This window comes from Notolabrus celidotus, chromosome 9 (assembly GCF_009762535.1).
Source record: "Notolabrus celidotus isolate fNotCel1 chromosome 9, fNotCel1.pri, whole genome shotgun sequence".
Lineage (NCBI taxonomy): Eukaryota > Metazoa > Chordata > Actinopteri > Labriformes > Labridae > Notolabrus > Notolabrus celidotus.
Window position 1 is genome coordinate 13052381 of NC_048280.1, and position 18643 is coordinate 13071023.

Here is an 18643-nt window from a genome sequence, read left to right on the forward strand (position 1 = left end):
AATTTTATGATTTTACTGTTCTGGCCCACTTTAGATCAACTTGGGCTGTATGTGGCCCCTGAACTGAAAGGAGTTTGACACCCCTGCTCTAAAACATTAGGCTACATAAAACACAGATTTTCCATTAACATATTGGAGAGTTTAGGCCACCATCATTCCTTAGACATCTGCAGTAAGATGCTGCAGATGTTTTATCAGTCTGTGGTGGCAAGTGTGTTATTCTATGCTGCAGTCTCCTGGGGAAGCAGTATAAAACACAAGAATGCAAGGCGACTGGACAAACTAGTGAAAAGAGCTGGCACTGGGATTGGAACCAGGCTGGACTCACTGTGGGCTGTGGTGGAGAGATCATAGACTGTATAAAATATGGACGTAGTATCTGTGACGTCACCCATCTGTTTCTGAAGCGCTGTTTTGAGGCCAATCGTCGATGGCAGATCTATTGCTGCTGTCGAGTGATATGTGACGTAAAGAGGCGGGCTTTGAGCCTCCTAGCCAACAGCTACAGTGTTCCCGCCTGTCAATCAATTCAGCTGGGCCTCTCATTGGAAAACTCGTAATCTAAATATCTCCGAAATTGCCACGTTAGAAAAAAATTCACCCCCATACAATGTGTGCCGATCGAGAAATGAGCTATCCAGACTACACTCGTCTTTTGTACCAGGCTGTAAACATGTTTATTTCTGCTGTAAAGATCGACTTTTCTGAATTGGTGTGTATGTGGTTTCCGGTACCTCCGGAGCTAGTCTCAAGCGCATCCTTGATGAACTGCAGTTTTTAGCACTTCCGCATTGGACTCATATTTTTAGACCGGAGGTTGCCGCTTGGGAGAGATGCACACAGAAGAAGCTAAAGGCCATTCTAAATTATACAGATCATTCACTTCACAACTTCTTTGTGGAACAGAGAAACAGCAGCAGTGGACGGCTCACCTCTTTGCGCTGCAGGACTGAGAGATACAGAAAATCATTCATCCCTTCAGCCATTAGGCTTCATAACTCTCTAGCCAATGGGAGATGAGCTGACAGACACCTGAATTACTTGTTTTATATGATTTTTAGAATTTTATCTGCCAGACACCTGAATTTCCCTTCAGAGGATGAATAAAGTACATACTCTTTACTGGGTATTCCTTCTGATCAGTGGTGGACAGTAACAAAGTAAATTTACTTGAGTACTGTACTTAAGTACATTTTTTGAGTATCTGTGCTTTACTTGAGTATTATTTTTTGGGGGTAATTATTACTTTTACTCCACTACATTTAGAAGACACTTATTGTACTTTTTACTCCACTACATTTCTATCAATGCTCTAGATACTCACTACTTTTGCTTTGAAGTCAGTTCATGAATTTCCTTCTCTTTTCTGAAATCTGATCCCTAAGACAGTAAAATGTGTTTGTGTAGTTCTGTTTGTCTCAGTGGTTTAGACGTACCTGTATATTGTGCGTCTCCACGGTTGAACGTGGAGCAAACACAGAAAATTTCACTCAGATCAGGCAGTTCATTTAGAGGTGGTAATGGTGGCTAGAATTCTCCACCTGAGCAGCCTATGGCCATATCTTCAGCCTGTTTTAGAGGTTTTTGAAATGAAGAATGATACGTTTCGTTTGAAATGTTCTCCCTGTTTCCCACTCTGCACAAACATACAAAAAGTCACTGTCCAACCTGAGAAAGCGTGTTGAGCTACTTAACATTTGTTTCATTCCTGATGAACATTTCAAACTAAGTTGTCTGTGCTTGGAGTAACTTAGCGACTGTTTTTATTCCATGGCATAATTTTTTAGAGATTTCAAGTAATGGTTTCTAAATAAACATAATGTAACAGAATGTACACCCATGCATTCTTGACTGCACTCATGCTTTGTGAAAACACAACGTTTTAAGTTATTTCAAGAAGTAATTCGAATAATTAAGTATTTTTAAAACCAAGTACTTTAGTACTTTAACTCAAGTAATAATTTGACAGAGCAACTTTCAGTTGTGTTGGAGTAATATTTGACCAGGAGTATCTATACTTTGACTTAAGTAATGAAGACGTGTACTCTGTCCACCACTGATCCCCTCAGCCATTAGGCTTCATAACTCTCTAGCCAATGGGAGACACCTGAATTAGTTGTTTTATGTGATTTGTATAATTCTATCTCCCAGACACCTGAATTTCCCTTTAGGGATGAATAGAGTACATTATTTTCTATTCTCTATTCTATCTGTGTGTTGATTTTAAGAGTTCATATACTCTTTACTGGGTATTCTTCCTAAACATAAACAGCAGTCCATAAACATTTAGACTGGATAGCCCACCAGAGGTTCCAATCCGGCCCACAGGACGACATTGCAAAAATTACAGAGAAGACATTAACTGCAATTTTTTAATAAACGTACCTGCTGTTATAGCTTTGTCCTGCAATCAAACAGCTGACACAGGGCACCTGAACGGCGCCGCAAGACTTTTTTTTTCTCGGAGTGAGGAAAAAGAATATTTGCAGTTTGCATAATCTGGTGGAAATTTGTGACTTAATGGACCCCTGCATACAACACTTTCCAGCAAGCAAACTGTTCATGCTGGAGTTGAGGGGTCCATAATAGTCAACATTACCTTCTTCGTTATTATAATCTGTCTATTCTTTTGCAGTCAACATTACACACTGTGTGTCAGGTGAATGGGTAACCTGTGTGTTTGGTGTGTTCACAGCAGGTTTCAGGGCTTAAAGAATATATTATTCGGCCCACTATGAGACTCATCATGGCGAAAAATACAACTGCTGTTTTTGTAGAAAGATAGTTTCTTAAATGTGAACATTTTCAGAATGTACTTTTTTGCACTAAAACAGAACAATTTGGAGTTTCTGTTATTTCTAGGTTATTATGCTATGATTTAACTGGTCCGGCCCACTTCAGATCAAATTGGACTGTATGTGGCCCCTGAACTGAAAGCATTTGGACACCCCTGAACTAAACTGTTCATGCCACTAAAGCAATCTGAACTGAACTGAGCTGGTTGAGGGTATCTCTAAAACATTAGGCTGCATAAATCACAGCTTTTCCATTTACATATTGGAGAGTTTAGGCCACCTTCCTTGTGTTGATTTTAAGAGTTCATATACTCTTAGATTAGATGAGATTGGAAAATCTTTAGTCCACACATCCTATACATGCAAGAAATACACACAGCAACAAACACAAATTCACAAATCAATTCAAGTACGCATCCATATAACTTAACCCCCGTGGATGACATCCTTCCTCCTGTGAATGAGACCAAGGTAAGCTTGTCCTACAGCTTGTTTAAAAGCCCAGCAGATGATGGCACAAATGATCTAAGATATCGGTTCGATCTTGCCCTCCTAGTGTAAGTGAACCTCCTCCCTGTTGGCAAAAGTCTAAACTCTGAAAAAAGGGGGTGGTGAGGGTCTCCAAGGATAGCCTTTGCCTTCTGAGTGGCTCTCACTTGGTAGATATGGCCAAGATTACTTTACTGGGTATTCCTTCTGACTAAACATAAACAGCAGTCCATAAACTTTTAGACTGGATAGTTTAACCTGAAGACACCTCTCTCCTCAGCTCAACAGCAGCGCCCCCTGCCTCTCCTTACAACAAATGACATGTCTGCTTTTGTCAACGACAGCCGAGAGAGTCAGACAGTCGCTCCTTTTGGTTTGCCTGTGGTGCTTAGCCAGCCAGCAACAACCAGCCGCCTGAATGTAGATCCGCATGGGCTACTACTACTCTATCTCTCCGAATAACCCAGCGGAATCATAAGATAAGGATCCCAGGATGGTCTTAGTGCATGTCGGATATCTGGTTCTTCCCGTATTCGGCTCAGTAAGAAACAGAGGTACGGTATTAATATTCACATCGATTAAAAACATGTGCCCTGTTTATCTTAATATTCACTGCAGCTGTCGGCTAGCTAGCTCGAGCGGGTTGGCTCGGGTTAGCTAGCTTCAAATTAAGGGTCAAATTGTTCTCAAAATGACCAACAGAATTATAAAACCTTAATTATGTTAACTGCGGATACATATATAAGACGAAATTAAGTGGTTTTATGGTTGTCGTTGCGCGGATTGTTAACAAATACCGCCGCTGAAGATAAGCTAACAGCTTGTTGGCTCAGGCTAAATCTTGGAAACATTTTCCACAAAGGATTCCACATGATGCACAGGGCGTGCGGTTCTAATATATCCCATGGCAAACCCACAGCCACGCACGCACAAAAGTGTCAAAGAACATCAATTTAGTGCGCTTTTGTTGGTTCGATTTTTAATTTAGATGCATTCTGGTTTTCCCCTGTGCGCTTTCGTGTATTTGCACTGTAAAAATACCGCAAAATAGACGTAGCCTTTCCAGCCAGTCAGCTTATCTGTGCCTGGATGATGTCATTTGAAGATCACCTTCTTCTTCTGCTCGCCGTGTTTTCTCCACCGTGATTTCAGTCATTATTATCCGTGTCAATTGGCCAATGTAAGTGATGGATACACAAGCAATCGCCGAGGAAGCCATCCGTGTATCAGTCGTCTTTTCTATTATTTAGGCAATTCAGCAGCTGCTTGTTTGAAGCTGCCGAATTGCAAAAAAAAGCCCAGAGTATGCGGTCACAGTGAAACAATATTAATAAAGCTACAGTGTAACATTAATTTCATAACAGTGGCGTCAGTGATTTCATTGTGCTTTTATTTCTGTTCTTATTTCCCTGTTTCATAGTATGGAGGCTGGCTCTACATTCTGCATTTATCAGATCTTTGTCGTCCCCCCCATTGTGTAGCTAATGATCATCTGCTGCTGTGTGGTGTGGCGTGGCCTCTGCCTGTTCTCTGCATTTAGCTGTATTGTGAATCCCTTCTTCATTTCCTCTTTCCATCAGAAGACGACATTGGTATTAAAAAAGCACCCCCCCCCCTTCCAAGATGTACTCAGCCATAGACTTTCCATGTTATGCAGACTAAAACAATAGCTAACACCTAGTAAAGAGCACCTTTTTGTCTTTTTTTTCTGTCAAATTGCTGTAGCACTGAGTGAACATTTTAGCTCCTTTTTTAGATTATCAGTTGAATGTCATTGTGTACCTCCCATCCAGTCTTGATAGACAACATGCTGTAAATTCCTGTAAAGTGGATACATTTTGCATGATCTTAAACACTGCACTGCATTGTTGAACACCAGAATTCGGCTCATTTTCCTTCTCTTCACACAAGGTGCAATGTACATGATTAAAGTGATAAGAAAAGAAAAAAAGGCATGCTAATTGGAATCATGTGCATGCCAGTATTATTATTATTATTAATAAACCCAGCATTTTAGCAAATGCTGTCATGTGATCACTTGAAATGACCGAAGGTACACTGCACCTGCACACAACAACCTGCCATAACTGTCTCCATTTTTGTGTAATCCTTTTGTTCCCCTTTGCAAATTTCAAGCTTTGAATCACACTGAATTGTCAGGCTGTTTGACCCTTATGGGCCAAATGAACCTCTAAACATTTTAATCAAGCAAAACATGCTCACTGGTGGTTCATCACTTCCCAATTTTCCCCACTAACATGAGGCCAAAATGCTATCCATTTCACAGGGATGCCTATTTTCCTGCACTGCTAAAGAGATCCTCTATTAGTAATAACGTCTTTATTGTTTGGTTGTGGTCTCTCTTTACCTTTTGTTCTGGTAATAGTACTTTCAATGCATGGTCACATTTATGATTCATAATTTTTGGTTTTTGTTTTTCTACATTGACTAGTGAAAATCCAATGTAATCTTTCTGTAGTAAAGATGTACCCTGCTGTACTTGAATCATGTGCTGTAGCAAACACGTCTGCTCATTGGATGCCGCTTTTGTTCTTTTTAACCCTATATGGAGCATGGTGGGCCTTGCCTTCAGTCTATGTTGTTTATTTTTGTTGCATGGATTTATACTATTATTACAAACAAACAAGAAAGAAAAAAATCACAGATTCCACATTTACTAATATTTTTCAATAAAGAATATAGTGTTTTTCCTAACCTTCAGTGTGCTTCTTGCTGATTTCCATTTATTGTCCTCCCTTTCCCTTGTCCCTACCTGCCCCCCTCCCCTCCCCTTTCCCTCCACCCCCTCACCCACCTCCTCTCCCGCTGTGACAAAGATAGACAAATTCCACGCTTCCTCCATCACAGGGCCTGAATGAGTCTATCTGCTGTCATTCATGGTGATCGTTTTTCACTGAGACGCTTGAAAATGCAGTGTGCTTTGTACTTACAGTCTAGACTTGAGCCTTTGACCCACAGCAACAAGGTCATCTCTTGTCCGCCCGGCTACACCGATGACCTGTCAGGCTGAAAGTATTGCCTGAGAGTCTTACTTTTTTTATCTTGCCTGGGTGTGTTTTTAAAGCCATACTGCATTTTTCAAGCGTACTCCTAGTAAATGCAATGTAGACTTTGCCTATTTCCTCGTATTCAAAAAAGATTTTCAGCTGTTTATACAGAAATCATCACTTGTTTCACACCACGCCAGAAGGTTAAATTTGATCTTCGTGCTGGAATTTTTCTTCGTCTTTAAAATCTGCACAATTTTCTCCTGTAACGTGGAAGGTTTGTGTAAAATTCACTGCTCCAGCTAACTGCAGGCTTGTCAAGGCTGGCTTTTCTTAAAAGTTTCCAATCAAAGCTGAACTTTTTACTGGAACGTTTTAGCCCACCATTAAACAAAAGAGTCTTTTTGAGTTTAAGCACGGTATTAAAACCATATTGTGCTCCAGCACAAGCTAGCCAGTCTTTTCTCCCCGTTGAGTCTTTACAGCAGTCTGTTCACAGCAGTCGCCAAATAGCTGTGGTTGAAGAGAGAAAAAAAAAGCATTCAAGCTATTTCCTGTCAACTCCTGAATGTTAACAGGGAGAGAAAACAAGAAGAGCTATAGTTTATGTGTTAGGCAGAAAAATACAGCAAGTTTTGGTACTGATGTGTAGTTATGTAAACTTATTGCCTGGTTTACTTTTTATGAAGGGAGAAAATGTTCTTTACAGTTATAGCTAGAGACTTGGCATCTAAACAGATAGATGTATATTTAGCAGACAGCCAGGTACTAAAGGTTTAACTGCGAGAGCACTGCCCCGCTGTCAGCTGCAGAATTTACAACAGCTGAGCTGTGTTGAGGACCATGTCCTAGTAGATTTCGTCTGTTCTGATGCAGTCTGTGAATCAGAAGACCAGGAGTCGATCCAGAGGTCGGAAATGCAATAAAAGAAAGCTAACACTTTGTGCGCAGGACCAAAAAATGGTCGTCATGTTCATGGTACTTGTGGTAACCATCATTTTCCCACCCCCTTCTCACAGAAGTATTTTTCACCCTAGGTAAGAGGTAGGGCTTCATTAACATGCTTTATCACACACACAGTGACACCACATTTCACCCACAATTAATTCCAGATAATCTCTCCCCTTGGTTGCCTGACTTCTTCTGCTTATCCTCCACAGGATCCCATTTCAACCGGCAACAGACACAGCAGCAGCAGCAGCACAGCCATGCTACCTCTTGCCGGCACTTCCAGTTAGGTCCTCAGGCCCCGCTGCCCATGGACTTCCCCATGCCCCACCCAGGGCAGCCACAGTCAGGCATTAACCCCCACCTGGCCCCTCCTGGCCACCAGCATGGCCCTCCGCTTCACCCGCCCCTCAACCCCCTGCCCGCCCCCCAATTCCAGGACATCCCTGCCCCTCCCTTCCTACCTCAGGCATTACACCAGCAATACCTCCTCCAGCAGCAGATCCTCGAGGCCCAGCACCGACACATCCTGCCACCCTCCAGGTATCTACCCGGGTTTGCAGGGGAATTTCACGGCACAAAAAGATTAGACCTGAAGTGTTTCTGTCCACAGTCACCCTAATGGTGGAAGTAGACCATTAGGGACTATTAGGGGTTTGACATTACATTTTTATTTCATATTCACATTTCTCAAAGGATGTTATCAAATGCTAAATTATTTGTTGTAGCAGACGCACCCCAGAGAGAGTTCCACACCAGCCCCACAGACTGCGGCCTGGCTTTGAGTTTGCTCCCCCTCTACATGTCCCTCCTCAGCCTGTGGTGCAGCAGCCCCGATACCTGGCTGAGGGCACAGACTGGTGAGCACATGCCTAATAAAATAACTGTGCAGTCAGTGCCTAGAGGACAAACTGTTTCCTTTTCCCCCCTTTAAATCCATTATCCTGATGTAGGCGTAGATTTCATTAGACACTAAACTTACTCCTAAACACTGTTTGCATTCCTCCAAACGTAACATTAATAAAGAAGGAGTTTGTTTTGATTGGTATGCAGGGCTATAAATGCAAACAAAACAAATACTTGGACAGGGCATTCTGTTTTTAAGTTTTTCTTTGTGTGACTACATCACAATGCCACAAGTTCTGAGTGGAGAAGCGATAAGAAGGGTTCAAGAACAAGTTAAGATACAGCCGAAAGCAAAACAACTCTCGTTGACACTTAAATTGACAGTGAGCATTGTTAATGTCTCGCCGATTGTTAATAAGAATTTCAGAAGGGGTAAACAGAGAGTTAGAAAGCTTCTCACAGAAGCACAAGAAGTTTCAAGGCCATTGTGCTTTTAATTGGAAACAAAGAAAAAAGTGAAGGACAAATTGAGCACAGGATTAGTAAAATAACATTTGACATCAAACTAAGTTTGTAGAAGAAAATGCAGAAGACTCATCAGGCATCAGCGGAGTCATACACGAGGAAAAGATCTTTGTGAAATCTGAATAATGTGCTCCCTTTTAACTTGACATATTTAAGAAGTTTGGCCCCAAAAAATCAAGGTTATGAGGTTTGTATGGGTTGTTCTGTTTGTTCTCTTTAATTTGAAATTGTAAAAGGAGGCAAAAACAGGGGAAGGAGTCACCACGGGCAGAGCAGAGTCCTAGTAACCGTTAAAGAAATCTTAATGACTCTTCTGAGTCAACCAACAAATGGTGTAACAACAAATGAATCCATCAAATGTGAATGTACTTCCCAAACAGAATGTCATGGGCGTACATTGACTATGTAACATTTTGTATCTCTTGCTGATAAAATGCTGAGTGACAAAAATGACTCTCAGGGGGTTCAGACAGGAGGGAAGAGGGGTCAGGATTTGACTCAAGTGCTGCAGCGCCAGTCCAGATATGTTTTAAGTCAAGGATAATGTCTTTGGTCTGAAGTATCTCAACAGCTCTGCCAGAGGAACCCTAAAACCCCTTGCCATAGCAGTGCAGTTCAGCCATTTGTGTCCTGCTTTTATCTGACAGCTTCAGAGATAGCTGTATACTTCCACCGTTTATCCATCACATTTGGTTGTCTTTACCTAGTTGTTATCTTATTGTGTTAGCTAGCAATGTCAGTGATATATCACTTCGTGTTAGCATGTATATCAACCCATTTCTATTTAGCCAGCAGTTTCAACGCTTTATCAATTCATTTTAGCTATATACTGTTATCTATTACATTTAGCTAGCTGATCCAGCTGTTATGGTTTTATATTTAGCCAACAGTTTCAAATATTTATCCCTTTATTTTTTAGCTTATTAAGGTAGCTGTGTAGAGAGAGAGAGTGCTTTGTATTTATCATCCTTCCTGTTTATCCATTATTTTTAGCGATCTCTTTTAACCATCCTCCAAATTAAGTGAACTACTTTGACTTATTTGCCGCTTTGCTATCTATTTGCGATGTACTCTCTGCACTTTGTGTCTTGGTAGGCTCAATATATTTCTATTTTTATTCAAATTGAATCTTTTACTCCTTCAAATTAGATGCGTTTACTCCTCAGTTGCTCAAAATGGCCTCACTGTAACCCCAACCACTGTTTGGAAGTCATTTTCCTAAATGCTCTGTAGAAATCCGCTGTTATCAAAAAACAATTTGTCAGGAACGATATGAAATACTGACTTCTGTTCCTCTGCTTAATGTGTTTTTTTGGAATTCTGCTCAGGGATCTGAGTGTAGACGCCGGGCTGCCTCCTCACCAGTATCACATCCATCCTCTGCCACAGCACTATCAGCACTACTTGACCTCTCCTCGGATGCACCACTTCCCCAGAAACAATGCCTCAACACAAGTGGTGAGCCCCCTCTCGCCTCACCAATCAATCACACTCGTCTGGATGAACTCTCGGCTGCTCTCCTCTGGGTTTCCATCATTAAAGTTGATCCCCAACAGCTGTTTGATGACCAGTGTTTTCTTTTTTCTTTTTGGTCTCCACTGCAGAGCTGACTCTTGCTTCTTTTATCTGTCATCTCCCAGGTTGTCCATGAGATCAGAAACTACCCGTATCCCCAGCTGCACTTGCTGGCTCTGCAGAGTCTCAACCCATCTCGCCACGCGTCTGCTGTTAGAGAGAGCTATGAGGTTCGTGCTGCTGCTGCTTCCTCTCTCTCTCTCTCATTTCTCTCTCTCTCTCTCTCTCGTTTCTCTCTCTCTCTCTCTCTCGTTTCTCTCTCTCTCTCTCTATTCTCTCTCTCTAATCTCTCTCTCTCTATCTATTCTCTCTCTCTCTCTCTCTCTCTCTCTCTCTCTCTCTCTCTCTCTCTCTCTCTCTCTCTCGCTCCTCAGCACACACACCAGTCTAAACTCATTTATCTTTGTTTTACTCTGTAACCAACGCTCTGGACAGGCTCGGGTGTGTAACTGATTTTCTTATTTCCAATTACTCCAAGTTCCAGATGCCTCAAACGGTCTAACTGCCTTTAATCTAATTTGTTTTCATCTGGAAAAGATGCGTATGCTTTTTGAGAGGCTCTTTCCTGTTCTTTGAAGCACCACTTATTCTATTTTATCTAAAGGCTCCACACTTACATGCCATTTGCACTTGAATATCTTATGACGTGTTGTTTATTTATGTAAGAAAATCCAGAATTGCCTTCTTTGAGACTTTAACCTTAGAGAATTAAAAAATATCTTTATACTTTGTTGACATTGTAGGAGCTTCTGCAGCTGGAGGACAGACTTGGCAGTGTAAACCGAGGAGCTGTTCAAACCACCATAGAGAGATTCACCTTCCCCCACAAGTACAAAAAGGTAAAACTGTCATTTTTAAACGTGCTAGCTGCTTTTTTTTTTTTTCATCCGTCATGGTTAAGACCAAGCATTAGTCAAAAAAATATGTTGAACTATGGAAATTGAGGAGAGCAACAGCAGGTCGAAGGATCAAAGAGTAGAGACGAAAGTGGTAGAGGGTCGGGACTCCTGCAGTAGTTCAAAGGTCAAACTAATTTCCGTTTGCATTAGAGAGGCAGGTCTGCAGTGTGCACAAATCAAGGCAAGGGATGACTCATCCAGCTGTCTGCAGATATGAACGTGGAATGAATTTAAAAATCTGTCTACACCGAATGTGACCCAAATACTCTGGAAAAGAGAGTCGGATCGTTTGCTACATTCCGAGTGAGAAGAAGTAATTGAGTCTTTTCCATCTGATGTCTATCTTTTTTTTCTGGGAAGCATGATGAGGTGACTCTTTCCTTCCAGTCTTGGCTGACTCAGAAACACCAGTGGCATAAACATAACAGCTCCCATCACGCAGCTGCAACACCACTAACTTTAATAATTAAAGACTGTTGGGCTTTTCTTCTGTGCAGAGAATACCCCAGGACCTGAAGATGTGTCTGGATGATGAGGAGCTGGACACAGATGAGAAGTGCACCATTTGTCTGTCAATGCTGGAGGATGGAGAGGATGTCAGGTACAACTTCAGATTCTTATTGTTCTTTCTGAAGAGGTGAAATGCTGGTGCTGTCAGCGTCAGTCTGCTGGTCATTCTGCTTGTGCGTAGATTCATGGCTCCTCATAGGATGAATCATGCCGACTTTGATCTCCTGATATTTTTCAGCGACATTAGCAGGTTGACATTTGTGGGTCTGCTTGCTAGTTTGATGCTCTATCATAAGAACAATGTACAGATGTAATTCTCCTTCTCATGATGCCTTTTAATAACTCTCTTAATGCCCTGACTTTTATGCTAGGCTGTTATGTGGTTACATTTTCATGTCCATTATTTTTATGAAGACAGACCTGTGAAACAAAACTCCAAACCTCAGCTGTATTTCAAGTAAAGCACCAATAATGATACATTTTAACACTAGACATAATAACATTACACCTGCTTCTTATTTTAAGCTTGTTCGCTTTGTCATTTTGCTGGACCTGCTTATAGCCTGAGTGTTTAGCATAGCTGCACACTCTTATGCTGCTTAATGTTGTCGAAGAGTAATGATGAGGAGTCATAGTTGTGATCTGTGCTGTTTTGGTATTCTACATCCAACCTCTACAATGCCTGGACTTGGAAATGTGACGACAGTGTGGTCCTGCGTTTGTTTGCGTAAAGAAACCTCCCTTATTGATAAGAATCAGAGCCTGCATGGGGTTTAACCCTAAACTGTTGCTGCTATGAATGTTCAAAGCAACAAGCAACAAGGATAATCCTCACAGGATTTCTTCCACCATCTCATCTTGAGAAAATTGCCCCAAGGCAACATTAGCATTTCACAAAGTCTTATGATGTGCGCGTCCAGTGTTGTGATCTGTCTAACTTGAAAAGTGATGGGGGAAGTTATTTCACTCTATGAAAAAGAAAAGGGAGAAAACAAGAATGCAAAATTTTTTTTTCTTTAGGTCTGTTTTGTAAACCATGTTTGTTATATTGTTCTGCAACCTTAATGGAGGACAAATTCAAAGATAGGTCATTTATCAGTTCTTATCGTTGATGTTTCGGGTTTGATTAAACAAGTCACAGGTTAGTAAGAAGATAACGATGAGAAAAGGTAATGCATTTGCCCCTGGACCTCTTCAAATACACATGAACATCCTAAAAACACTGAGGGTTTTTTATCATCATCATTCTACACAAATTTAGATTCTTAGCAACAAATCAAACATAAGTTTTGCAGAGAAATTTGACTTGTTTCAGACATGTTTTGATGTCCAGTGTGAACCACACAGTCAGGCAACTTGATCTAATCGAGACACAATCTGTATACTAAACATGACATGACATAAATCACATACACAGAGGATTTAAAAGACTTAACTGAGCTGTTTTATCAGCTGGAAGAACCCCTTTTTTGAAGATATACTTGATTTCTGAAATACACCCACCAGACATGGTCCATCAGATAAAACAATAAGGTCCATGGATCAAATGTAGAAAGGAAGTTCAGCGGGACTTCAATTTTTGTATTAATGCCTGAATATTTTGTACTCGTATAGACTCTGTCTTTCAATGACTCAACAACGTTTTCATAAACCTCATGATAAACTATTTCTTAATGTGAAACCATGTCTTGGTTACCAATCTCTCCAGTTGTCACATAGCTCGACATGGTCCTGATTTGCAGAATGTTGCAAAAAAAATCCTCTGTTATTGTGTTGTTAAATATTGACACATCACTTAAAGGTTAAAAAACCTCTGTACTGTGTTGCTCAAAGACGCACAGCCTCATCACACTGCTGCTCAGCTACAACTTCAAATCGCTTACCAGTGATTCATTTAGACCATTCTTGCAAACAAGCCAGTTAATGATTAAATGATCTTTTCATTATGTTCTTAATTCTGAAGCACTTTGTGAGGCTGTTTTAATAAGAGCTTTACTAATAATAACTCATAAATCATTCTACCAAAGTCTAATGTTTGACAATGATAATGAGGATACCACTTTGTTAATGGTTTACACATACATGGGATCAATTATTGGAATTAGTGCTATAAATAGTAACGGTGATTCGTAATGACTCTGCTGCTCTCGTGCTTTTGGAGAACCTTGTCGATGTGACGCAATCAGTAAATTGCATTTCTCACTGACATGTGTAATGAGTGTTAAAGCTGGCTCATTCAGCTGCATGCCAACAAATGTCTCCAGCTGTATACCTCTATAATGAAGCACGGGTGTCAGACTGAGGGTGCGGTTTGGTCAAAAATTTGGTAAAGAACAAGTTTTATTTTTGCAAGTTAGCTTTGATGGGGAGCTTCATTGAGTCCAAAAAGATGCAAGATCTATGTAACAACAAAGAATTGGTCTGATTGATTATGAGTATCAGTTTGATGTTTGTAAAATTGGTCTGATCTTTGATTCTGATTGGCTTTGAAAAAGCCCTTAGATTCTTAAAACCATCTCACCTTAAGCTGCATAAACCTCTTTGACATTTTTTTGAAGCTCAGTGCCAAATGTATCATCCTCACCGTGTCTGTGTGCTTCTGTGTCTGCAGGAGATTACCCTGCATGCACCTCTTCCACCAAGGGTGTGTGGACCAGTGGCTGGCCACCAGCAGGAAATGCCCCATCTGCAGGGTGGACATTGAGACCCAGCTGACCCCCGACAGTTGATAGCTCCTGTCGACCCCTGCAGCTCTGGATCTGGATCGTGTTAATTCTCCGTCGCCCCCCTCTGGGAGAGGGGGAGGCTCTGCCAAACCACCCCTCCTTCCCTCTCTGCATCTCTCCACAAGCCTGCCTTCTGAGACAGCTGTGACGGAGGGATCAACAAAGCACACTCACCCGCAACACAACGAGGGATGGGGGGTTGATGCATTGATAGTTGGGCAGGACTGAAGGTTGGTTGAATGGACTTCCGGATGTAAAAGGTAGGAGGAGCTGACATGTATGGACAGATGTGCTGAGGCTTCACACGATTCTGTCAGATTGTGTTTCCTGTGTACATTTCTCCATACGGCCACGAGAGAGAGGACACTCTGACTGACTACCAACCTGTGTGTGCTGTATTAAGGCCACTTCTCTGCCACTATATCTAAACCCCTTTCCCCCGCAGGCCTGTGAAAAATCCTTTAAGCTGCACTCTGCCCAAGCCCTCAGCACATCTGTACAGAACAATTTAAAATGATTAGCATGAGGTTGTTTGGTGTGAACTCTTGTAGCTGAACGCTTGTGGTGTAATGGAGTATAGTACTGACAAAGTATTTACAGAGTAACAGTGTTGTGTAGCAAGCAAAAGCCTTTTGAGAAATATGTTTGTGAAAAATAATCCTACAGAGAGGGAGACCACAGCTCTACCAGAGAGAGTGTTAATTCAGAGAGGAAAGAGCTAGTTGTGTTTAAAAAAGGCCAAAAATCCCTCTTTCTTGTCTAACACGGTTTTTGGATTTACAGTTAGTAGATGCCATCAGAGTTGATGCTAAACCCGCTAACTGCAGGCATGGCTTCCAGTGATCTGTGTAGTGTCGTAGTCGGGCCTCTATAATCTAGAGCAGAGGCCTCAGATGTGCATGCTGTATGGCAGGCTTGGGCTGTGTCGTTATAATATTGTGGAGCAGTAGAAAACAGGGACTGTGTCTGTGCATGTGAACCGTAAACTATGACTCTGACGATCCCACTCATTCATAGAGGAGGACAAGAATGCACCTAATCCCCCCCACCCCACCCCACCACACCCCACCTCACCTCCCCACTCCCCCACCCCATCCCTACTCATCCAGAGTAGACCAAAGTTGCCCTTAGACACCGATCTCACACCCATGTAGCATTTCTGTCCTGATACTTGACGTTTCAAGGATTCAAAGAGCTGCTAGCAGATCTGTGTCTAACTGCAACTCCTCTGTGTTGCCTCGCTCATGTCATGGTGCGATCATGACATGAGAGGCTGGCATGGGCTTGAGGATGCAGTGCCTGAGTCTTGCCATCGGAGTGACTAAAATCTGACATTTGTATTACCTTTTACCAGAACCTTATTGCCTATCGAACAAGCACATGTGATTTCTATATCCAGTGAATCGCCTCTGTCGTGTATCGGCTCCTTTTCATTTCAATCTAAGTTGTTGCTCCCGCTGTTTGATAAAAAAAAGACTGTGTCTGGTGTTACAGGGAAAATACAAACTAGTTTGCCTGTGATATTTGCTAGAATGTGTATGATTGTCCCCCACCCCCCTTCCCCCATGGTAGTAGTGTATGGTATTGCTAGAACAACTGTGATACGTTCAGTGATAGAAGCCGTTTTCTCTTTATCATGCATGAACCATGTCGGCGTAGTTCACTTGAAGGAGGGTGAAAGGGAGAAAAAGCCATCCATTTGAAAAATACCAAACAATTGTTCTTAAGATTATTATTTCAACTGTCTTCTTTTCTGCCATTGTTTTCTTTTCCTTATTACTTGTCTTTTATTTTTGCTCACATGCCAATCTGGACATGGTACTAATATGCCAAGTCCCTGTCCATTTTAACCATAGTGAAGAAAAAGCTGCAATGCTGCAAAAACATATTTATTGTTGTTCTAATGTAGCTTGTGTTTTGTAAATGCACTATAATATGGAGTTGCCTGATTTTTTGGTTTGGTGGTGTGGGTTCTTCTTGTCCTAGATTTTGTGTTTCTATTCAGTTCCAAGTATTTTCATGCTTCCTTGTGTATTATTGGAGGGTAACTTGACTGTTTGTGTTGCGTTTTTTCTTTTTCTTTAAGTGTGAAACCTCCATCCAAAAAACTACAGATGGATGAAAATGGAGGTTTGCTAGTTCACATAGAATGCTGTGATTAAAGATGCCTTAAGTATTTAACAATCATTATTTATTACTAACTGTAGCTAGCTAGCTATTGTGGTGGAATATTTAATGTCTCTATCTCATAACTTTGCAATTTAATCAATATATTTATTTAAAATAACACAAAATATTAAAAAAAAGAATACCTCATTATGCATTGGTCGGTGGGGATGCTTCTGCATGCCGTCTGTGTTTTCTTTTCAAAGGAGAAAAAAAAGAAACCTGTTGAAAATCTGACTTTGGGGGCTGGGGTGTTTCCCGACACATTTTCTAGCCAGCATGGTGCTGTTGATCTGGATTACATTCCATTCATGTCACCTCTTTGTTCTCACTCTGAAGTTGTGTTTTTTGATAATTTCCCTGCTTGATATAAAGCAGATTACGGGGAGTCAAATCCCCTCCTTGTCTTAGTGTGGCTCCACATTTAGCTTTTTTTTTGTTATAAGATACTGCTTTGTTTCCCATAACCAGTCATATTTAATTTGATGTTTTTTATTGTATTATGACCATTTCATGATATTCCATCATATCTAGATCTCAATTCAGTGCTTCTTATTATTTAGGACCCACATAACGAGCGCTATTATTGTTTTTTTTTGTATCGCTGGCAATTGCTTTGTGCGGGATTGGGGAAGTATCTAACATGCTAACTTGAGCCATTGGTCTTATTGAGCAAATTTCTGGTGTACTGTGGTTATAAAATATAGATAGCGTGTTTCACACCTGGGTATAATAAGCTAACTACGTTTTCGGTGTGCATTTCTTATTAATACTCTACTAATCCTGCAAATTAATATAACATGTATTGGATTGGAATGACGCTGGCTGGTCTTACTATTATTATTATTTCATTTCGTGCTCTCACTGGCCTTACCCCACGTCCTCCACAGTGTACCCCATTTACTCCAGAGCGAACTGGACAGTAGCCATAGTATTAACTCAAGCTGATGAACCGGAATGAACAGTAGAACTTAAAGCACAAGCTTTTTAATGCATGTCCTTCTCAGGTTTTCCTATGTGTATGTGGGAGTAGCTCTGTAGACGTGTTTAATATGATGCTGTACCTTCTTGAATATTTCAGATGTTTCTTTGCTGCTGAAAAATGTTGATTATTAACCTGCCAGTGAAAAAGGGATGTGGCCATCTTTGTACAACACACTGCTGTTTTGCTGTAACCGCGCAATGTTTTATGATCTTGAGTATTTTATAGAAAAGTAGAAGTATGTATCAATAATATGAAAGCAATAGCTAAATCATAATGAAGAATAACATGATCAGTGAATATTGTGGAAATCTTTAGATTCACTCTGGGTGGATTTTGTACTGTATTTATTACTAATGATGATGCAAAAAGTTGCATAGCTTAACCCAAACTGTTCTGTCTCTTTTTTATTTATTGTCTTGTATATGATCTTTTTGTATGTGTTTTTCAAATAAACTGCCTAAAATGCTGACAACTAATCTGTGGTGTCTTCCTGCTCTCTGCTGTGGAATCTTACTTTATGAACACTCAAGCTTCGGTAACACTGGAGGGCTAATATTAGCAGAACTGAAAAAAAATGAAGACCTCCCCCAAATTTTCTTTAAGTCAGCATCTCTGCATGTGTACATCTCTACAAGTTCTTAAACATCAGAACACTAGTGTTATTTTTGGGGGCCAGTTTAGTTTAATTGGTGGAGCAGCATATACAGAGGCTGCAGTTCTATTCCTGGTCCTGGCTTAATTTGGTGCATGTCATCCCCCACAAGCTGCCTAATCAAAGGGAAATAGCCCCAAAAATAATCTTTTAAAATGAGGAATACTAATGTTTAAACTTTGGAAGGCTTCAGAGATCAGTATTTAGTGAAATAACCCTGATTGTTATTTGCAGTTTCATGTGTCTTGGCATGCTCTCCTTCACCAGTCTTTCACATTGCTGCTACACCTTTCTTGACACAAAAATTCAGCAGAGCTTTGTTTAATGGCTTGTCAGGGGATCACTAAATCAGAGCTTCATTAAGTAGAATGAGGTGTGTCTGTGTTTAATTCAGCAGACACTGGAAAGTAATGACTTCCATGCATGTCCAGATGCTGTTTCAGGGAAGACTTTGGAGAGAACTCTGTTTTTATTTCTAATATTTTAGCAAATATGACAGTTTAACTGTTGTTATGATTA

The 18643-nt window shown here is 40.9% G+C and overlaps 1 protein-coding gene across 4 annotated transcripts; it reads left to right on the forward strand.

Annotated features, from left to right (window-relative positions):
• The first annotated feature begins 3342 nt into the window (after positions 1-3342).
• Positions 3343-17941, forward strand: rnf165b (ring finger protein 165b). 4 transcript variants are annotated; one of them, XM_034692616.1, is made up of 8 exons: positions 3343-3838; positions 7453-7783; positions 7972-8100; positions 9940-10069; positions 10252-10356; positions 10930-11025; positions 11583-11686; positions 14207-17941. In XM_034692616.1, exons 1-8 carry the CDS (start codon positions 3778-3780, stop codon positions 14322-14324), a joined length of 1074 nt encoding a protein of 357 aa, XP_034548507.1. In that variant the 5' UTR covers positions 3343-3777; the 3' UTR covers positions 14325-17941. The 4 variants fall into 4 exon arrangements, with proteins under 4 accessions (XP_034548507.1, XP_034548508.1, XP_034548506.1 ...); XM_034692615.1 differs by having other exon boundaries at positions 3344-3838; positions 7969-8100; XM_034692614.1 differs by having other exon boundaries at positions 3377-3838; positions 4705-7783; positions 7969-8100.
• Positions 17942-18643: the final 702 nt, after the last annotated feature.

Bases quoted from the DNA above. Each gene is read 5' to 3' on its own strand.
- rnf165b (XM_034692614.1), top strand. From the start codon at position 7,353: ATGCTTTATCACACACACAGTGACACCACATTTCACCCACAATTAATT. The intron at 7,784-7,968 runs GTATCTACCCGG...TATTTGTTGTAG, and splicing joins CACATCCTGCCACCCTCCAG to CAGACGCACCCCAGAGAGAG. The intron at 10,070-10,251 runs GTGAGCCCCCTC...GTCATCTCCCAG, and splicing joins ACAATGCCTCAACACAAGTG to GTTGTCCATGAGATCAGAAA.